This window comes from Caloenas nicobarica, chromosome 7, assembly GCF_036013445.1.
Source record: "Caloenas nicobarica isolate bCalNic1 chromosome 7, bCalNic1.hap1, whole genome shotgun sequence".
Lineage (NCBI taxonomy): Eukaryota > Metazoa > Chordata > Aves > Columbiformes > Columbidae > Caloenas > Caloenas nicobarica.
The window spans coordinates 9,214,581-9,235,042 of record NC_088251.1 but is presented as its reverse complement, the minus strand read 5'-3'; the positions used below and the strand labels follow the sequence as shown (position 1 = coordinate 9,235,042).

At 49.0% G+C, this 20,462-nt stretch overlaps 1 protein-coding gene across 1 annotated transcript in view; it reads left to right on the top strand.

The window, feature by feature from the left end:
• Positions 1 to 3,748: 3,748 nt before the first annotated feature.
• Positions 3,749 to 20,462, top strand: part of ADRB1 (adrenoceptor beta 1) — a 30,246-nt gene continuing 13,532 nt past the window's right edge. Inside the window, exons 1-3 of the mRNA XM_065638990.1 lie at positions 3,749 to 3,760; positions 8,309 to 9,661; positions 19,060 to 19,114. Of these exons, the coding sequence (XP_065495062.1) occupies positions 3,749 to 3,760; positions 8,309 to 9,661; positions 19,060 to 19,114 (1,420 nt within the window). The remainder of the gene's footprint in view (positions 3,761 to 8,308; positions 9,662 to 19,059; positions 19,115 to 20,462) is intronic.

Sequence of the window (20,462 nt, the reverse complement as noted above, 5' to 3'; positions counted from 1 at the left end):
ATAGTATCTATTTGAGCATCTGGCATGGCAGGTTAGTGTTGTGTATTTGATAGCTAGCCAAGAGACATGCAGGGCTACAGACAAGAGGCTAATAGGCAGTGATTACTGCTTATGAAATCTAAGGCAAGACTTGTTTTTCCTCTTAACCAAAAAAAATCAAAGTTGATTTAAAAGATACCAAGGCAACTTAGGAGGACCGTTACTTAGAAAAAGCCTGTCATTGAACATTATGAACTGTCTGAAAGACAGGTTCAAAATATAAAATATGTAACTCAGCAACCCCCAAAAGCTTCAAAAGGTGCTCTTAATGCCACCAAAAACTAATAACCATGCAGCTTTTTCACATGTTGTAGCACTGCCTCAGCTATTCAGAGCTCTTTCCCAGGGTACTGCCCTAAGCTAGCATGAACTGCAATTGACTTTTCTTGCTTAAAAAAATGCAGAATATATTTTTTCTCAGTAGGAGACCTAACCCATGTCCTTACAGAATCCAAAGCCTCAGTCCTACATCTGGAGGCATTTAACCAACAACACTGGGCTGCCCAAATCCATCTCAGCCATGCACCCACCATCGCAGCCAGCCGGAGCTGGACCCCCAGCCACGCTGCTCAAGTTGGTCTTTTGCCATCCAGAATATATACACAGATTTCCCACACATCTGAAAATACTGGTTCTACCCCAACCCATCTGAATTAGTGTTTTTGCATGTTCCAGCCACTAGTTTGTGTGCTATAGTCCTCCATGATGTGAAGGAGAAAGAAATGGTTTCCTGACTTACTTCACTAACCAGTGTGTTGCTTGATAGCAAAACACTGTCACTGGGCCTTCTCACATCTCCACACCTCAGTGGGTGCTTGTAAAAGGATTGGCTTTTTGTTCCAATTAAAATATGAGATGACTCTTCCCAAAGTGCGGAACTTTCATTCTACAGAGGGGTAAGCTTCATGATGGAGAAATAAAGCAGCTTCTTGCAGCCAGTATGTGTTGAAGCAGGAACAGACTAAAATCTCAGAGGACTCCCAGTCATCACCCCTCTGCTCTGGTCTCTGACTACAATCTCTCTGTATAAACAAAGGTTCTGGCCACCACTGTTTTATGGCCTGCTGTAAAATGTTTCGTGACCCCTCTCGAATAGCTGATGCCTAAAAAAGAGGCAGCCCTAGTCAGGGTTTTCTCACAGTGCTAGGGCCTTTGTCTAGGAATCTGGTTGCCAAGAAAGTATAGGACAATGCAGAGAGTAAGACCTGGCAAACTGAGCATTTAAAGACCACCCTTAGTTATAATCTGGATTAATGAACACATTATTATTGTTCCAGATTAATATTAGTCCAGATTGTTAATAAAATGCTTCTGTCAAATAATTATGGGCATTAACTTTACAAAAATTGCATCAATAGCAAAAGAACACACTGCTTCCAGAAACACCAAACCTGCTTCATTCCTAGCAAAATTTGAACATCTTTTTTGTCTCAGGAGAATTCATTCCTGCAGGGTGAATACTAATACAATGGCAAAAAACACTCTTTGAACTGGGACAACGGTCCCAGGCCCAGTCAGCAACAGCAAGTCTTGATCATGCAAATGGCAAAGTGTCCTGGGTGAGATACGTCAAAGTTGAACTAGAGACCTCCTCTGAGAGGGATGGAGTGAGGCTGGTGGATGGAATATTGAAAGCTATCAGCTAGATAGACAAAGACCCAGCTCTTCAACTAGCATAAATCAGAGCAACTCCTTTTGTATTAGGCTTCTGTGTAACAAATAAATATATCTGGTACAAGCCAGAAGTTTTACTTGCAGTTCAAACTTTTTCTGCGCATGCAAGACCAAACCCATTTTCTGAGAGACACTTTTCCAGAGTCACAACAGCCCCTTCCTTCACTTCCCTGAGACCTCAGTCCAGGGCTCTACACTTCTTTAAAATTGTGGATAGGATTATAAAAAGCATCACAATTCTCATGAAATACAGGAAAAATAGAGACCTGGTCTCGGTCATACAGTAGAAGTCAGAGAATCTTTAAAATCTGGGAACTTCCAAAGAGCACTAGAAAAAAGAGTCTTCGGTCTACCCTGGGAGGATTGGATCTACCTGAACTCACTGGTCAAAGTCAGCCTTTATCTGAGTTTTCACTTTTTAGCAACAACACAACACAGATTTCAAGGAGGCAAGAAGGCCTTGGCTTGGCTGTTCCTCATCATCTTTTTACTTGGTGTATGAGAAGGAGGTGGAAAGACAGATACTCATCGCATCTCTTTCATCACCTGAAGGGAATTAATTAATCAGCGTTCTTGTAAGAGGGTCTCCTGTTGAAAAAGTGCTCTAAACAAGGGCTGGATTACTGTGGCAGGGTCTTCTAGAGCATCAAGACTTATTTGTTTGTTCAGATTGGGTTAGAGCTTTCCAAAAGGTTCATACACTTGGTCCTGTACATGCTAATCAACACATCAACTACAGCCTTCCAGTCAACAGGAATTAATATTCATTCACTATTCTGGACCCCCCAAAGTCAAACTCAGAGTGTGCTTACTAAAGTAGCACACAGTACTACATAGATTACCTCATGTAATTATGGTATCACATGCACAGTATAGGGCTGGAAAGTATAGCTGCTTCTGTTATTTAATACATTTGTTTTATATTTTTATAGCATTTTTTTAACTAAAAGAAACTACATACAGTGTTTGGTGCACTGTCACATGTAATCAAGAGATAATGTCAATGGAATTGCATGTTGTTGCAGGATAACAGCCTCGCACTGTTGCTGAAATGCCAAATTGAAGACCGGGCATTTATGGAAAATAAATGTCAAGTCAAAGCCAAGATGTTTATTTTAAAAACAAGAGACATGGATCTTGTGGCAATGTTCCATCATGTCTCTATTTCTCTAATAACAAATGTCCAATGTGAATAGAGCCAAGTGCCAGTTTCTTCCTGGGACAACACAGAGAGGGTGAAATTTGATCACTTCACATGAAGATTTGCAGAGATGTTTCTCATCTGCTTTCCTTCAGTTCAGTCAAACTGTCCAGGTAATGAACACAAAATGGTTTCTCAGATGTATGCTAGATTTACAAAGAGATTTAGAAAGATAGCAGGAAGAAAAAGGGACATCAAATATATTTTAATATGCTTTTACATAGCCCTTTTTCTCCAGGCAAAGAATTACAATAACATGAAGCTCACTGAAGTCAATGGGAGTCTGAAGTCCAGGCATTTCAGTTGGCTTTGATCAATACCTTAAGAGGAAAAAAAAAAAAAAAAACAACAACCCACAGTATTTTAGGAGAATATTATGTTAATAATGGTGGTGCCTGCATTTGGTTGCAATGAGGGCCTGACTGGACCAAGGCTGGACAAGGAAGACAAGATCCTTCTGGGTCACAGTCAGCAGCACAGTCACCCCTTGCACCTGGCAGGGAACTGCTCATCCTGGCTGCTGGCCCACAGGAAATTTCTGCTCGGTCCACACCAGCCTCACAGCCACAGAGAAACTGCTCCTTCACTTCATTTCTCCAGTAAAACTTCCTTAAATCCAACTCATTACCCCGTAGTGCAGATGATCAAATTTATTTTTCTTTGCATGGGGAAAACTGAAGGTTACTTGCCAAGAACCAAGTTGCTGAGACATGGTAAGGAACCATGTTAAAGCCAAAAGTAAGAGCTGAAAACGTCCACATCTTAGACATGATGCAGTCTGATCCAAAGTTGAGAATGAGAGTCTTGTCAAGCCTAACTATAAAGGCTCAAGTGATGAGACATCCCGTGCTACTCCTGGCAACTTAATGGGTTCGATGTCTTACAAGCTCTTTCAGATATTCATATCAAATTTTCTCTTTCATCACATTGCTACTCATTACATTTCCTTGTATTAATCTAAATTATTCCCTCCCTCCCTGACAATATTTTCTTCTTCCAAATACACTACGAAATTATGTCTTCAAAAAGCTAAAATTGCCTCTCCACTCTCCTCATCTGCTAACCCCACCATCCTTCTTTAAACGTTTGTCACCTCTCTGCCAACATCCTCCCTCTCCAACCGACGTCATAGGCCACATAGAAGTGCCAAGACATGGCACACATTGCTCAGAGCATCCCTGCAGATCCAGGCATGTTCTCCAGCAGCAAGTCACCTGCCTGTCCCCAGGACACAGAGCTGGCAACAGCAAATCCTCTGCTCCCAGTGCTGCCCTAGCTGCTGCAACAACGAAGGAAGGGGTCAGCCCCAGTACCCAGCCCCATTCTCCTGCCCCAGTGCTGCTGGGGATGCATGCCCATGAAATAGGAACCTCACCTTGCAATCTGTTCTGCATGGGGACAGAGGCCAGAAGAGGAGCAGGAAGCTGTGCAAAGCATCTCAAAGGGCTGGGTTTAAAAATATACCGCAGTAACCCACTTCAGTTCCTGAAATGTTGAAGCTTCACAGCTCATGCCAGTAGGGTTCCTCAAATGCAACATATTTTGATTTTCATCGGATCTATCCATTATCCTCTATAAGACTGATCTGTCGTAATAACTACTGAGAGTTTGGGCTTTTTTTTTAATGACTTCCAAAGCAAAAAACAAATTAGTTGCTCATTAAAAACTGCAATCTTGAGAGCATGTAGAAACAAACCATTTCAGTTCTGGAAGCTCTTCTCTTGGCCTAACATCCTTAAATAACATGCAAACAAATAGCTATAATAAATTGTCCTAAGAAGCTCTCTGAAATAAAAATAAAAATTAAAAAAAATTTAAAAGAAAATTTTGAGTTAAAGGAGATTTGCAAAAGTTGATGTTCTGAAAGGGGTTAAGCCTACAATGATTATTTGGCTGGTCTGTGCTGAAAGGGCCAGAGGGATGTTCTGTACAGAAATCGTAAATTTGCTTATTTTTTTCCTTTGGATATGCATTGTTTCCCAAAGACATTCTGGCTCCAGCTCTGACCTGGCATTCCAGATTGATGCTTGTTGAACCAACAAGGATACTGGGAAGCAACATACAACTATGCGTCTTCTGGTTTATTGCATTCTTGCTAGTAATTTCTTTCACTTCTCCATCCTTTAAGCTTATCTTTTCTTATGGTGGGATGAGGATCTCCAGCTGGAGATCTGATAGGACAGCCTGATAGGCAAAGAGCTGGCATTTTATTAGGTTACAGTATTTATTAACTATATAAAGATACTATAGCAATAATGGATCCGAACAGATGACAGATGGATGGTGCTCCAGGAATAGCAAGCAAAACAGCCACATAGTACTCTCAACAGTGCTTCCTGCTGTCAGTGTCACCTTGGGAAAAGTATTTAAGATTTCGTCTTTTATCTGGCTGATTTTGCATTAAAATGGACTATGCATGTTCACAAAATTCATCCAAGTGTCTGAGCTCTGAAGGCTTTGGTGTGGTGATGAACCACAGTGCTTGTATTCACTTTAAGTGTTGCAGCTACACTTAGAAAATAAAAAAAATGTTTCTATCCCACAGCTCCTTCTCCTAACCTGGTTTCAGATTATTATTTTTTTAAATCAGGATTACAGATACCAGTTCTGTACAAATATTGCCAGCCACAATCCTTCTGCTTTTCGTTCAGCCTAAGGTCTCCCTCTGTTCTTGAAGATGCTGTGCTTCCCGCCCTTCCCACCGAAAAGGGTCGCACTTTGGTCCAGCAGATGACGAGCAGCAAAGCAAAGTCCCTGGGAACGCGAGGGAATAGTTTGCCAAGCAGCAGGTCCGTGCTGGTGTGCGGCCTTTAGTCAGGGTTAAATAAATAGTGTGTAAATAAATAAATAAATCACTCCTAGGTTGTGACCTTGTAAATCAAGTCTAAGCCTGGAAGGGATTTTTATGGTCCAGCTGGAACAGCGGAGCAGTCTTAGCAGAATAAATATATATAGGGGAAAAAAAATAATAATAACTGTGCCTTCCAGTCGCTGCCAGACTGCCGTGGGGAATGTTTGGTGCTGCTGTAAGACATGCTGATAATTAGAAAAAAGGAGAGAGGGGACCTTGCTCTCATTTACCCAACAGCTGTTTCACATTATTTTAAGAGGTTTAAAAGAGGAGTAATACAGTTAAATGCACCCAAGAGTAATCTTCCAGCTTCGGAGCCAAATACAGGGCTGAGCGAATAAAGGAAAATCCAGCCCAACTAGTTCCTAGGAGCAGGTTTCATGGAAGTGGATGGGAGCCGTGCGGAGACTTGCTCAGAATCTGTTATCTGAGCATTACAGCCCTGGGATGCTTCATGTACTTAATTGCTCATTACCAAATAACAGTACTAATACTTGGAGCATTCCCTAAATTTAGCGTGGTTTGACCAGACCGGGTAAAAGCTACTAGCTGCATTTTTAAAAGTCCAGAGAGACCCGTCTGATGCAACAGAGGAAAGGCAGAAATGGGAGCTGGGACTTCCACCTCCCAGCCCTGCAGTGGCTTGGTCTGGCAGGGATGGGGAAGATGAGGCAACGAGGGCTCGCGATGGGAAGAAGCCACAGCCGCAGAGCCTGCATAGAGCTGGTAGCACCATCCCTTAATCCAGAAGGATTTACATGGAGTCCAAGCCAAGGGGGCCGTGGGGGTGCCCGGGCTGGGGCAGGAAGCACTGGTCACAGGGAGCTGTGAGTGTGGGGCTTGCCCCTGAAAGAGATATCCCGTGGGAGGTGTATGTTGCTTTTCAATGGACAATGATACTGCAGTTCTGGTATTTGGTATTTTACACTTTCCAGGTGTAAAGAAGGGGAGCATCTGCTCCAGCAGCTCACATGAGTGTGTCTGGCAATGGAGGTGTGCGAGGTATCTCTGGCATGAGATGCACTTATGCCATCTTCCCAGGGACGCGGAGCCTACCTGCCTCGGGGCTGCAGAGGAGGCGACAAAGCCTGGCTTTGGACCCGAGTGGCAGTGAATATTTTTGGGGTGTAAACCTGCCTTTTCCCAAGCCCCATTCCAACTAGCGGGAGGGTGTACCAAGCACCGGCAGCCGCTGGTGATGCACCCTGCGGGCAGCAGCCCGCCCTGCCCGCGTCCCCCGCAGGGCAGTATGCAGACAGGTCAGGCAGCGGTGCAAGATGCAGGCAGTGCGGCAGGAGGCAGGCAGCGGGGCAGGATGCAGGCAGAGCAGGCAGCAGGGCAGGAGGCAGGCAGGGCAGGCAGCGGGGCAGGATGCAGGCAGCGGGGCAGGCAGCGGGGCAGGATGCAGGCAGCGGGGCAGGATGCAGGCAGGGCAGGCAGCGGGGCAGGATGCAGGCAGCGGGGCAGGATGCAGGCAGCGGGGCAGGATGCAGGCAGGGCAGGCAGCGGGGCAGGATGCAAGCAGGATGCAGGCAGCAGGGCAGGAGGCAGGCAGCGGGGCAGGAGGCAGGCAGCGGGGCAGGCAGCGCAGGCAGCGGGGTAGGATGCAGGAGGCGGGGCAGGATGCAGGCAGGGCAGGCAGCGGGGCAGGAGGCAGGCAGTGGGGCAGGATGCAGGCAGGATGCAGGCAGCGGGGCAGGATGCAGGCAGCGGGGCAGGATGCAGGCAGGATGCAGGCAGCGGGGCAGGATGCAGGCAGCGGGGCAGGATGCAGGCGGGGCAGGCAGCGGGGCAGGATGCAGGCAGGATGCAGGCAGCGGGGCAGGATGCAGGCAGCGGGGCAGGATGCAGGCAGGGCAGGCAGCGGGGCAGGATGCAGGCAGCGGGGCAGGATGCAGGCAGGATGCAGGCAGCGGGGCAGGATGCAGGCAGCGGGGCAGGATGCAGGCAGGATGCAGGCAGCGGGGCAGGATGCAGGCAGCGGGGCAGGATGCAGGCAGGATGCAGGCAGCGGGGCAGGATGCAGGCAGGGCAGGCAGCGGGGCAGGATGCAGGCAGCGGGGCAGGATGCAGGCAGCGGGGCAGGATGCAGGCAGGATGCAGGCAGCGGGGCAGGATGCAGGCAGCGGGGCAGGATGCAGGCGGGGCAGGCAGCGGGGCAGGATGCAGGCAGGATGCAGGCAGCGGGGCAGGATGCAGGCAGCGGGGCAGGATGCAGGCAGGGCAGGCAGCGGGGCAGGATGCAGGCAGCGGGGCAGGATGCAGGCAGGATGCAGGCAGCGGGGCAGGATGCAGGCAGCGGGGCAGGATGCAGGCAGGGCAGGCAGCGGGGCAGGATGCAGGCAGCGGGGCAGGATGCAGGCAGGATGCAGGCAGCGGGGCAGGATGCAGGCAGGGCAGGCAGCGCAGGCAGCGCCAGGCGGGGCGTCTCGGCCCCGCCCCCCGATGCGGATTGGCTGCGGGCGGTGACGCGGGGCGGGGCGGGCCGGCGGCGCGGCGCGGGGCCATGCGGCAGCCCGGACCGGCGGCAGCGGCGGCGGCAGCGGCGGCGGCAGCGGCGGCGGCAGCGGCGGCGGCGCCGCCTTCCAGCCCGCGGCGCGGCGGCGGCCGGAGCGCCCCGCGCAGCCATGGGCGATGGGTGGCTGCCGCCCGGCTGGGGCCCCCAAAACCGCTCGGTGGCCGGCGGTGGGGTGACGGCGGCGCCGCCCGGGAGCCGGCAGCTGCCCGCCGAGCTGCTGTCGCAGCAGTGGGCTGTGGGGATGAGCCTGCTGATGGTCCTGGTGGTGCTGCTCATCGTGGCGGGGAACGTGCTGGTGATCGCGGCCATCGGGCGCACGCAGCGGTTGCAGACGCTCACCAACCTCTTCATCACCTCGCTGGCCTGTGCTGACCTGGTGATGGGGCTGCTGGTGGTGCCCTTCGGGGCCACGCTGGTGGTGCGGGGCACCTGGCTCTGGGGATCCTTCCTCTGCGAGTGCTGGACCTCGCTGGACGTGCTCTGCGTGACGGCCAGCATCGAGACCTTGTGCGTCATCGCCATCGACCGCTACCTGGCCATCACCTCACCTTTCCGCTACCAGAGCCTCATGACCAAGGGCCGGGCCAAGGGCATCATCTGCACCGTCTGGGCCATCTCTGCCTTGGTCTCCTTCTTGCCCATCATGATGCATTGGTGGCGGGATGAGGACCCCCAGGCGCTGGAGTGCTACCAGGACCCGGGCTGCTGTGACTTCGTCACCAACAGAGCTTACGCCATCGCCTCGTCCATCATTTCTTTCTACATCCCCCTTCTCATCATGATCTTTGTGTACCTCCGGGTGTACAGAGAGGCCAAGGAGCAGATCAGGAAGATCGATCGGTGTGAGGGCCGGTTCTACGGCAGCCACGAGCAGCCACAGCCGCCCCCACCTCCTCACCCTCACCACCAGCCCATGCTCGGCAACGGCCGAGCCAGCAAGCGGAAGACCTCCCGGATCATGGCCATGAAGGAACAGAAAGCCCTCAAGACTTTGGGCATCATCATGGGGGTGTTCACCCTCTGCTGGCTCCCTTTCTTCCTGGTGAACATCGTCAACGTCTTCAACAGGGACCTGGTGCCAGACTGGCTCTTCGTTTTCTTCAACTGGCTGGGCTACGCCAACTCCGCTTTCAACCCCATCATCTACTGCCGCAGCCCTGACTTTCGTAAGGCCTTCAAGAGGCTGCTCAGCTGCCCCCGGAAAGCCGACGGGCGCGGTGGGGACCTGGCCCACCTGCCGGGGGGCTTCATCAGCACCGTGGGCTCCCCCGAGCGCAGCCTGGGAGGGACGTGGTCCGACTGCAACGGGGGCACGCGGGGCGGCAGCGAGTCCAGCCTGGAGGAGAGAAATAGCAAAACATCCGATTCGGAGTCCAAGGTATAGGGGGGAGGGTGTGGGAGGCTGCATCGGGCAGGGGGAACAGACAGACAGGGAGACACATGGGAGGAAAAAAATCCCCGGCAGCTGCCTGTTGGTAAAGCTAATGCTAAGCAAACCTGATCCCTGTCTTAGCGGGGAGAGAGCGGGTGTTTACTTAGGAATAAAAGCAGGTGAACTCATGTACGACATACCTCATCCGAAACTACAGCAAACAGGAAACCCACTGACCGGAGAACAAAGAAAATAAACAGCCTGTCCCAAAGATAGCTAGCTTATATTTAGGAGAAGCGCTTTCGGGAGGGGCTGTGGCAGCACCCGTCCCTTGGGTGAGTTGTCCCAGGACTATACTGCTGGTTGAACCTGAGCATGGAGGTGCTGCAGCTGGGGTCCCAGCTGTCCCCCACCTTCCTGGGGCTGTCGGACACCCTGGGGTTCATTCCCTCACCCACAGTCCGGGTGGTTCTTGGAGAGGCGCAGGGTCTGTGCTGCAGGTGCTCCCAGTGGAGAGTACGGACCCACAAACAGGATGAGTTTTAAGCTTGGAGTAGCTGTGCTCCCTCTTCCACAGAGCAGCGATGGAGAAAAATAATGAGGAGCACAGGTATATTTTGAAAGGGGGTAGAAAAACCCAACCCACTCTCTTGTGCTTTTTCCCTCTGCATCAGCAAGCCGTGAGTTATTGTGCTTATCTCCTTCGGCCAGACAATAGCAGTCAGGCTGAGAAACTTCTACCTCAAACTGTGCATATTGTACAGGGGAATAAACTGACCGTGTTTATATTAAACAGCGTATTTACGTACCATTAGTAGTATTTTATGAAAAAGGGGTGGTCAGTGAGGAGCCTTCTGCAGATTGTTCATTGTAATTACAGATGAACGGGGGGGGGCGGGTGGGAATCCTGGCAACAACAAAAATTTACTGCACATTTTTTTTGAAAATGGCATCAAAGCCAGTTTTTGCACAGTGCTAAGAGTTGTAAAGTTATTTGAAGATGTTACTTGCACACACGTACACACACGCAAATTAAAATGAAATGGAGGTTTGAATAACACCAACCCTGAAACTGATTTCTGTTTTTCTCTGATCTGTTATAGTTTTATTGAGAGTGACTTTTTATATTATTTTATGAAGGTACTGTAAATATATCCATATTATAAATTAAAGTATCTTAAGGGACTTTATTTTTATTTCCAAGTGTCCACGTGAATCTGCTGTTATTTTAGCACTTGCGTGTCATTTCCATTTTCCTCTGTGTGTGTGTTTTATAACGTATTTATACTCTGGTGCAATTTACTACTGTGTAAGTAATTGGTCTATGTGCAATAAATGCCATTGCAGCACAATCAAGAGTGTCTCTATAGGTTTTGAAACAATACCTACTTATAATGGGAAGAACAGCATTTGTTTTTCTCCAAAGATGGCTCAGATTACCAATACAACTCTATCTAATGGCTTTTCCTGACACAGTATTTTAAAAAACGTGTTTGAAACCCAATAAGATTGTGTTCCTGTTGCACCGAGGTCTGCTGACTTCCCTTAGAATTAATGGCTAAAGACAAGGTGTTTCCACTCTGATAATGAATACACTCATTTTCTGTAACTATTCCTTTTTGGATTTTTTTTTTGTTTTTTCATTAGGAGTACACAGCCAGGAGTGAGGAGACCAGAGTATCTGAGAGTCCAGAGGATGCTTAATTTGCAAGCTAAAAATGGGCTCACGTAGAAAGAAATCTCAGTATGCCATACACACAATTAATTCCACCTCGTGGCGGCAGCGGGCCCGATCCTGCCGGTTGAGGGGAGCGGTGGGTGTCCTGGGGGGGTTGGGTCCCGGTGCTGAGCGTGGGGGTCGGCGGAGACCCCTGCCTGAAAAGCAGCAGGAGGAGGCTCGTGCCCTGTAAGGGCAGATGGCAGCCGGGGAGCCGGTCGCAGGAATCCAGGCTTTTGTTCCTTTTTACTATAAAAAAGGAGTTAAACTCCGAGGGAATGGCTGGGGTGTAACCAGCGCAGGATCGGACTCTGGGACAGACTTAAAACACTGCTGAAATCAGGGGAAATCTGTGCTGTTGTCACTGGGGGAAATAAAACTGCCTTAGTTTGCAGACTTTATACAAAGCTGATGGTCATGTGCAGTGTGGCTTCAGGATGCTGCCAATAGTCACATATTCCTTGGGGGCCAGATTACGATAACTGAATGTCAGTGTTTGGACTGATCGAAGTGAGAAGGTACTGTGAGCAGGAGAGCTGCAGATTGGGTCCTTGGTCCAAAAGATTGTCATCATTTATTGCTTTATGAAGGCACGCCGCATCCTTGTGATTTCATAAAGTTTTTCATTACAGCGATGAATACATGGCAGATAAAGCAACAAAGAGACAGTACAGAATAAAAGTGAAGTTGTTTTTAGCTTTATTAAACTCTGTATAGTCAAATTAGAAATCAGCTCCCAGGAAGAGTACTTCCCAAAGCAAGTTCTTTAGGGTGGAGGCCAATGGTTTGTTTTGGAAACTATTTGTTCATTTTTTAATTTTGAAAATTAAGGAACTTGTATTTTGCAATTTATAATGATGACTTTTCAGGGGGGGAAAAAAGGTTACTTTTTTATGCAAAGACAAAATAAAGGGACTAGGGCAGTAAATAATACCTTTTCATTGATCCTACTGGTGTTCTATGTGAGCTGCAGTTAACGGTGTCTCCTTGCTAATAGCGAAATGGGCTCCTTAAAATGCCAGGGTGATGTCAGATCAGGTGATAAGTGAATTAGGTATTACCACGGAATGATTTTTTTTTTAAATCTGGTTTTGTGTGTGATTCTGGCAAAGACAACAGGACCAAAAGGGTGCACAGGGTGGTGTGCATCATCGTGATCATGATCATAATCTTCATCTCATGCATCAGTTCACATACTTAATTTTAACCATCTGAATACTCGTGTCCTTAGAATTTGAAAAGCGATTAAAGTTTTGGCCCAACAGGGTCCTTAGGTAGGAGATTGATGGCCAGAACTTGCCCGGCTTCACCTGCTGAATAACTGCACTGGGTCACGCTTTCCCTGGACAAGTGTAGTGAAATGAAATGAAGAAGATGAAAGGTAGGATGAGTTTTGCTCACTGGCCTCAGCAGGGCCAGCTGTGTGTGCAAAGTGATGGGGATGTGTCCGCCTTTGAGTTTTGGCCAGTCGATGACCTGCTGGAGGAGTCTGGAGCCCGGCACGTTGAGCCCCTTCGCAGGCAGCCAAGATAACACACCCGGCAGCGCGGATGGCAGAGGCCAGTCCGTGTTGCCCGGTGTAAAGAAGCCGGTGGCACAGTAGCGGTGCAGACAGAGCGGGACATGTGGCACGCACGTGTGCGAGGAAGGGGAGGCTGCTGGCGAGCAGTCTGCCGGGGATCACACTCAGAACAGCCTGTTCTCTGCAGAGAAGGAGGATACTCTGAAAAGTGTTACGGGGCAGCTGGAATACTCCAGAGGCAATGAGTCAAACACTCAGGATGAATATTTTTTTTTCCTGATGAAAGCCAGACATGGATTAGCAATTGGAGCTGCAAGTCAGAAGGATAGGTGGTAGGCATGCGGCTGCACACGTACGTGGGCAGGGAAGTAACAGCAAAGAGCCGCAGGCCTGCAGGAAAGGGAGACCCAGGTAGCACAAAAACCCACTTGGAGAAAACATCCAGTGTCTGCCAGGACCAAAATTATTTGTTGAGGGTGGCTGAGACTTCCACGTGCAAGACGCCCGATTCTCAAAGGCGCCGGCCGTGCTCTAAGTGGTGTTTGCTCAGCACTTCTGCAAAGCAGGCTGCACCCCTCCACGTGCTTAGATGGGAAGATATCAGTGGGAAGCCTGGCTTCTGTTTTCCATGTGTTCAGGAAAGTGATGGATGTTTCAGACACACAGTGGGCTACGAAGTGCCTGCAAAGGACCTCCCCACCAGTGAGCACTGCACAAAAACACTCCTCCAAATTCACTGCACTTTGGGACCGCGACCCTCAGCATTATCTGACTGTAGCTCCAAGCAATAACTGATGAACAAATAAAACTGCATGCAAAAAATGTGACTTAAAATTGTGATCCGAACTGTGCCCACGGCACACGCAGCATTTGACAGCATCAGCTGGGTGTTTGCGATACAGCACGCACCGTTCTTCTGCAAATACTGCTTTCCCTTTTGGGTATGCACATGTTTTCAAGTATAAGGACAACTTCTTTATCAGCTTTTTTTTTTTCCTAAACCCTATCTGCAGTCAATGTTTTATTAATAACTTTTAAGTGGCTATTTTGCAAACCTTCCTTGTGCTGCACACTTTCCTAATTTATTGTAATTTCCCGTCCAGTGGAGTGCACTTACTTCCTTTATGTAATATATCAGCTGCAGGGCTGGAAATTGTGCAGCTATGAACTGAAAGAGCAGGCTTTCTTGAGGCCAAACGCGGTCAGGCATCGTTGTCACTGGGAGCAGAATTTGACCTGATAATCTAATCTTATAGAGAGAGTATCTGCAGAAAAGTATTGTTACCAGCGGTAAATGACCTCTGCTAATGAAGCTGGAGCAATCAGTCCTATTCAAAGCTGTCAAGAAAACGTTAACTGCTAAACAACAGTTAATGTTGGATAGCTCAAATAATGAGTGTTTTGTTTGCTGGTGTGTGTTAGGTGATGTGTTGGGAAATAATTATCCTTTGACTAGCAGCCAGCTTTGTACTAATCAGAAAGGAGAAGTCATGTTCTGTTTGAAGGATTATACCTAAAAATAGTTCTGTTACCGCCACATCAACGAGTGAAATGAAGCAAATTCACCGAGACGTACACACCTTCTTAACATTTCACTTTTCGTCCTAAAAACTCATTGTTCAGCTGGAGCTTTCTGTTTGATCGTGTCAAAAGCACTAATGTGATCTCCTGCAATAGCACTAAGCACACTCCCCCGGAGGAGCATTACCCTTCTGCACCGCTGACTCCCTTTCAGAGCCTGCCAAATTCCCAACGCCCCAGGAGGAAGTAAGGAGTCTTTCTCTTTATATAAACAATCGCATATAATGTAAGATCAACAATATTTGTGATAATTTTTCTCGCAGAAGAAATCGATATGCATTTTATTTGAGATGCTTGTCCTCCTGCCCATCTGCGAGGAGCAGCCGTGGTAACAGCAGGCAGCAGGCGATTTATTCGTGCAATTCAGTAACTTCAGGCTGTCAAACTGCGCTTGAAAAAGTGACCAAGATGGGAAAATAATAAAAAAGGTGATGCTGGCAAGCAAACCTGGGGTTGTCATAGCAAACGGCAAAAATCAGGGCATTTTTGCCAGGATACAGGTGTTGCCTTTTACTGGGAAAGTCTAACCAGTTTGATAGGGATGCACCAGGCAGATGCACTATAGAAACGCAGGTTAAGAGTGAGAGGTAAGACTGTTTCCATACAGTGCCAGCAAGGGACCGGCAGCCGAAACGTGCCCTAAACATCCCTAAAAGTTTTTCTTATTCTCTTTGGATAACGGCAGCAGACTAAAGCACACCTGAGCAGCTTCTCAGCCAACGTAAAGCTGCAGAGCTCCCAGCCCATTCATGGCTCCCGGGAAATGCGCCTCCCTCCTGGCATCCCCCCATCCCCTCCAAGGGGCTCAAGCTTATGCCGAGTTTTGCAGGACCTGGAGGCTTCCCCCAGCCCTAAGCAGTTGTCCTGTCCCTCGGTGCCGCAAGAGGAGCTGCTCCGTGGGGTTTGTCACGGGTGCAGGGGTGCTGTGCCGGGCGTGCCGGTGCGAGCTGCCGCTCCCCTGACTCATCGCTCCCTCCTGCGAGCACCAGCGACAGCATCGGGCCCGCCGAGCTGCCGATGGAGGAGAGTTTGGGTTTGTTATGTAAACTGGGGATCAGCTTCCTGGCTCACAGAATCTGGCAGCTCGGTACGCGCCTTTGCTTCGCAAACTGCCGTTTTGTCTTCCCACACGCTTGGCTCCCACGTTTTTCGTGGTGGTGATTGCTTGCTCGGCTTTAGCGCCCAGGAGCACAAGTTTTTTTGGCTGTGCCCTGGCAGCAGTCCGCATCAATGTGGATGGTGCCAGATGCTAGGCATGGTCTGGGTTTGGTCATACCCATTCCTTCCAGGGCTGATGCTTGGACTTAATACCAGCAGCATCAAGGTGTGAAAGCACCAAACGAATAGGAAATGAGTCCTGATTTCCAGGTCCACAACCTGGAGAAGAAAACAGAAGCTTACCCAGGCTTTTGCCATTGCCATGGTTAGCAGCGCATCTCAGATGTAGTGGTGTGCTTTTCCCTTCTGATCCTGTGTAATGCACTGAATCCTGTTGTCCTTAATGGGATTAAATGAGGATTTTCTACTAGTTGGGTGCTCCAGCCATTAGCCACTGTTGTGTGTCTCTAGGCAGTGGTGTACCTTTGCACGCCTGGCCCAGTGTCTCTCTCAAAGCCATGATCTTTAGACTTCTTCCCAGCAGCATTATTTTGATAAGTGGTTTTAAGCTTGTTGGCACAATGCTTTGAAAGGCAGATTTAAGTGTATACACCAAAGAGGCAATCAGAGCCACTGAAGAGCTCAAAATCTCAGCAGCTGCTAGGTGTATAAATATTTCAGCTACCAACAAGTCATTTTGCAGGGCCGGGAGAGTGCTGCAGCCCCCTCAGATGCTGTCAGCTGCCCTCCCTCAAAGTGGGACTGCAGAATCCCCTGCCAGTGTAAGGGAAAACTGCAGGGACAGCACAATGGCTCATGACAAATATTTGCCACGTGGTGATATTTAAACAGTGCTTTGAGGCCAAAATTTAAAGAGCGCTCGTTAAGAAGCAGGAATTCAGACAAGCCCCTGGCAGGATTTCCTATCAGGGAAGTTCTGGGTTAAAGCTGCCATGTGTAGATGAGAAGCCCCTTGTTGACCATTCCAGTGAGAGTCACAAATGCCGTTGGCACCCTGTGCAAGCCACAGTGCTGGGCAAGTGCTATCCATCCCAGGGACGGCTCACTGTGCCCCCAGCCGCTCTCCCTCTGCTCCCGTTTGGGTGTATAACACACCCCCCTTGCCTCTGCATAGTGATGGGCGGGCAGGAGCAGGGAGAGCTGCTGGGGTGCAGCTGCGAGCCATCTCTCCTTCCAGGCTTTTCTCCCTGGGTTTGGTGGGGAGTTCAACCTGCCCGAGTGCACCCCCGAGGCGTCCTGCGACACCAAGGTGTGTGCCAGCCTGTGTCAGCCCATGGGGTTCGCCAACCCACCATTGTGCTGCGGAGGGAGGAGCGCTTCCTCTTGGACTGGAGCAGGTAAACTGGGAGACGTCCTGCAAGGCTCCCATTGTCTCACAGCTCGCCCGCTCACAGAGCCCGCCTTCAGCGAGGAATGTTTTGTTTGTCTGTTCTGCCCCTAAATACACGCTTGGGAGCCGTCAAATAAAATCTCAATTAGCTTGCTTACGACATGGAGAGCGGTGTGGGATGCGTTCCCTGGCAGGCTGCTGCCCTTGCTGCAGTATGGGGGGGGAACCTGTTGCTCACACCCCACACCCCGGCCAAAGCATCACTGGTGCCCTGGCAGGTTCCCATCACCAGGACAGCTGCAGCACCAGTGCAACTGGACTGCACCCAAAATCCCGGATCCTGACACAAGAGCATCTGATCTGCTCATGAATCAGCTCGCCTCAAATACTCAGGCGTTTTGGGGCTTTGATGTGATATTCAGTGCAAGGCAGCTGCTGCTGCAGTAATTGCCAGTAACAATCAGTATTGTAACACTGCTCTAGGCCACCTCAAGAGCATCCACAGGAGAGGTTTTGTTCCCGTTTCACTGCCAGGTGTTTCCCAGCTAGCTGGCAGAATGCTGTTGGCATCAGTCCGTCCAAGCCAGAGCTGGTACTTGCACCTCTGCAGCCCTCAACCCCCCATTGCACGTCCCAGTGCCCAGACCAGCCCTCCTGCCCGCGCAGCCACGTGGGCAATGGGCTCATCTGATGGAAAAACAGCCCTTTCAGAAAACATTTGTTTCAGCTGATCCACACAAGTTGCACACACATGGGTAATGGCACGAGAGGTGTGGGGATGTGCAGAGCGACAGGGCTGAGATGATCTCTTTTGGTAGCAGCCCCCGTTTGGATCCCTTGCTGTGATCACAAACCTCATGTCTGGGGGTGATGCTGCGAAAGCTGGGACCCGGACCAGCACCCTCTGGCCTGACGTTTTGCCTGACCCATGCTGGAAAAGCAGGACTTACCGCCTAAATCTTCCCTCTCTTCAGCGGCAACACTGAATATTATATTCAAAAGCTTAATGACTAAGCTATTAAGCTTCTCATTGCATGCGAAAAGTGAAAAAAAATAGTTTTGTACAAAGATTTGTGCAATAGAAGAAAAACAAGATTTAAGTCCGATTATCCACTGTGTAAATACACCACAGTGAAGAGGATGGGACAGATACCTCAACTTTTGGCAGAGATCTGGACCAAGGGAGCTGAAAGAGCAATTCAGGTACCAGGTGACAGCACGAAGCTGTCCCCAGCTGCAATAGAATGGCATGGCAACGAGCCGCAGGCATTGGAAAAATAATTCCCCAGATAGAGTGGCTCCGTTTGCACAATGTCTTTGTGTGGATCCCAACACTGATGGGCACCACTGAGCTGTTAGTGACTTGCAGGTAATCCCCACCGTGCGTGTCTTCTGGTGGGTGATGTTTAACTGCTTTTATTCCTGCGCACTTCGCTTATGCGGGAGCAGGGAATGCAATGATAAAAAGTCTGGAATAATTTCATTGCTGGATAGTTTCCATTAATATATTTCTCATTGTATAACGTTGCCATCACTGTACAAAATCTGCTAAGATGCCTTTTAGGAAGACAGAACATTTCTACATAGCCACAGTTAAGAAAGTTGTGTCGCAGAGCAGGCTGGGCTTTGATCAGATACTTTTTCATTGCACCGGATGTGCTTGGGCTTTTGCATGGTATGGATTTCTTTGCCTTTATGTTACAAGGCACCTCATAAATTAAACAGTTGATGTTGTCAAATGCATGCCATTAGCACTCTGAGCAGATAATCCGTTCGGTGGCCTTAGCTGAGACTATCGCAGGGCCTGTCTCCAGATAAAGGCCTGGAAGAAGAACAATGGTGCTCTGAGCTCCCAGGGACCTCCACTCTCTGGTTCTGCGCTTCAGAAGAGAAAACTTATCATTATCTGCATGGCTCTAGCTCCCTTTGAAATGCGGCTATTTTTTACTCATACATTCCAAGTACTTTTTACATGATATCACCAAGAAACTTGAAACCCCTTTGAGAAGAGAAGGATTTCCTCCAGCCTTACTATTAAAGAAAATGGATAGATCAAGTAGTAAAGTTCAATGACTTACTTAGCATTAAATAGGAGAATAATGAATTGGATTTGTGCGCCTGTTTTTCCTCTGCAGGGAAAAGTCAGCCTAATGGATTTGCATTGCCTTCTGCTTCTGTTCATCAGCCTAGGTGAGTTCAAAACACTGCTGCTTTTTTGTGCTCTCCTTTCCCTGCTCTCTTGTCACAACTTCAACTATTTGGAGCTTAGCAAACACATCAGTTTACTACCATCAAAGCTATCCTGACCAGTGAAGAAAACATGCAAGGTTAACCTTCTGTGTCCAACGATGACTTGTGGCCTCCTGCGTGGACATCTCTGTTTTATGCTAGGTAGCTGCAAGTAGGTGATTCCTTACTTAGGGTGGACACTAGTTTCCTACTGTTATGAGCCCAGGCTTTAACATCCTTCAAGAGAGACATTATTTCCCCACTGGATTCACCAAAAACTAGATGGATGTCCAAACCCCTCCTTTGTTTATGGACTTAGCTGAGCGTGCCAGAGGGCTTTTTATTGGGGAAGGAAGGGAGGTGGTGTAGGAGGAAACTATTACAAAGCTATATAACATAAACAGCTTTCTCATGTAAACTCCAAACACCGCTTGGCAAGGAAGATGTTAAAGCTGAGGGGAGGATGGGGGGACTCATTAGGGCAAAGATATAAATAGCAAGTTGGGAAGCCTGGGGAGGGACACAGGGGAAGGGGAAGCAATGAGTTGACCCCAGATGGGGTGGAATCCCACCCATGCTGAAAGCCCTCTGCTGCTCTGCCCTCGGGGTCTGGACCTGGGTCCTCCCTAAAGCATCCAAAAGCAGGGGGCTGCTCAGACAGAAGCCCTACATAACCAAGCAGGAGTTGTATTTGTTTGAAGTTGAACCTGAAAGGTGTTCAGGTCACCTGAAGACTTTCTGCAGAGCCATAAATTGCTGCTGCTCCTGCCTGCCCCTTCTTGCCCCAAACTGTTGCTGCGTCCAGCATCTGCCCAGAGTCAGGGAGCTGCTCTCTGCCCACTCGGATGGCCAGAGCAGGATTTCCGTTTTCCTACCAGCCTTGGTGCCTCGGGCTTTCTAGTTTGTTTTTTGTCCGAGTGGGAAATGCATAATGAGAAACTGTTTAAACAACTTATGGTACAAGGAAACTCAGTGGAGTAAAGTACAACATTATAATTCATTTCCAAGGAAATGATGCACTCTCCAAAAGCACTCCATTCAAGCACTGCAATTTAAAGTTCAGCATAATTGCTGGCCATCTTTGGTGCTGCCTGCAGCCCTCATCTAGGTCTGAGCGAGGTGCATGAGGAGGGCAGGAGTCTGCCAAGACCATCCGTGCTGCTGTCTGGTCTTGCTATCAGCAGCTGCTCATTAGCAGGTTATTGCAGCTCTTTGCACGCAACGAGATGCTCGATGTGAGTATAACTCTGCTCATGAAGAGGTGCCAGCCAATGTTATATAAACTCTGTGACAGCGGATATGTTAAGAT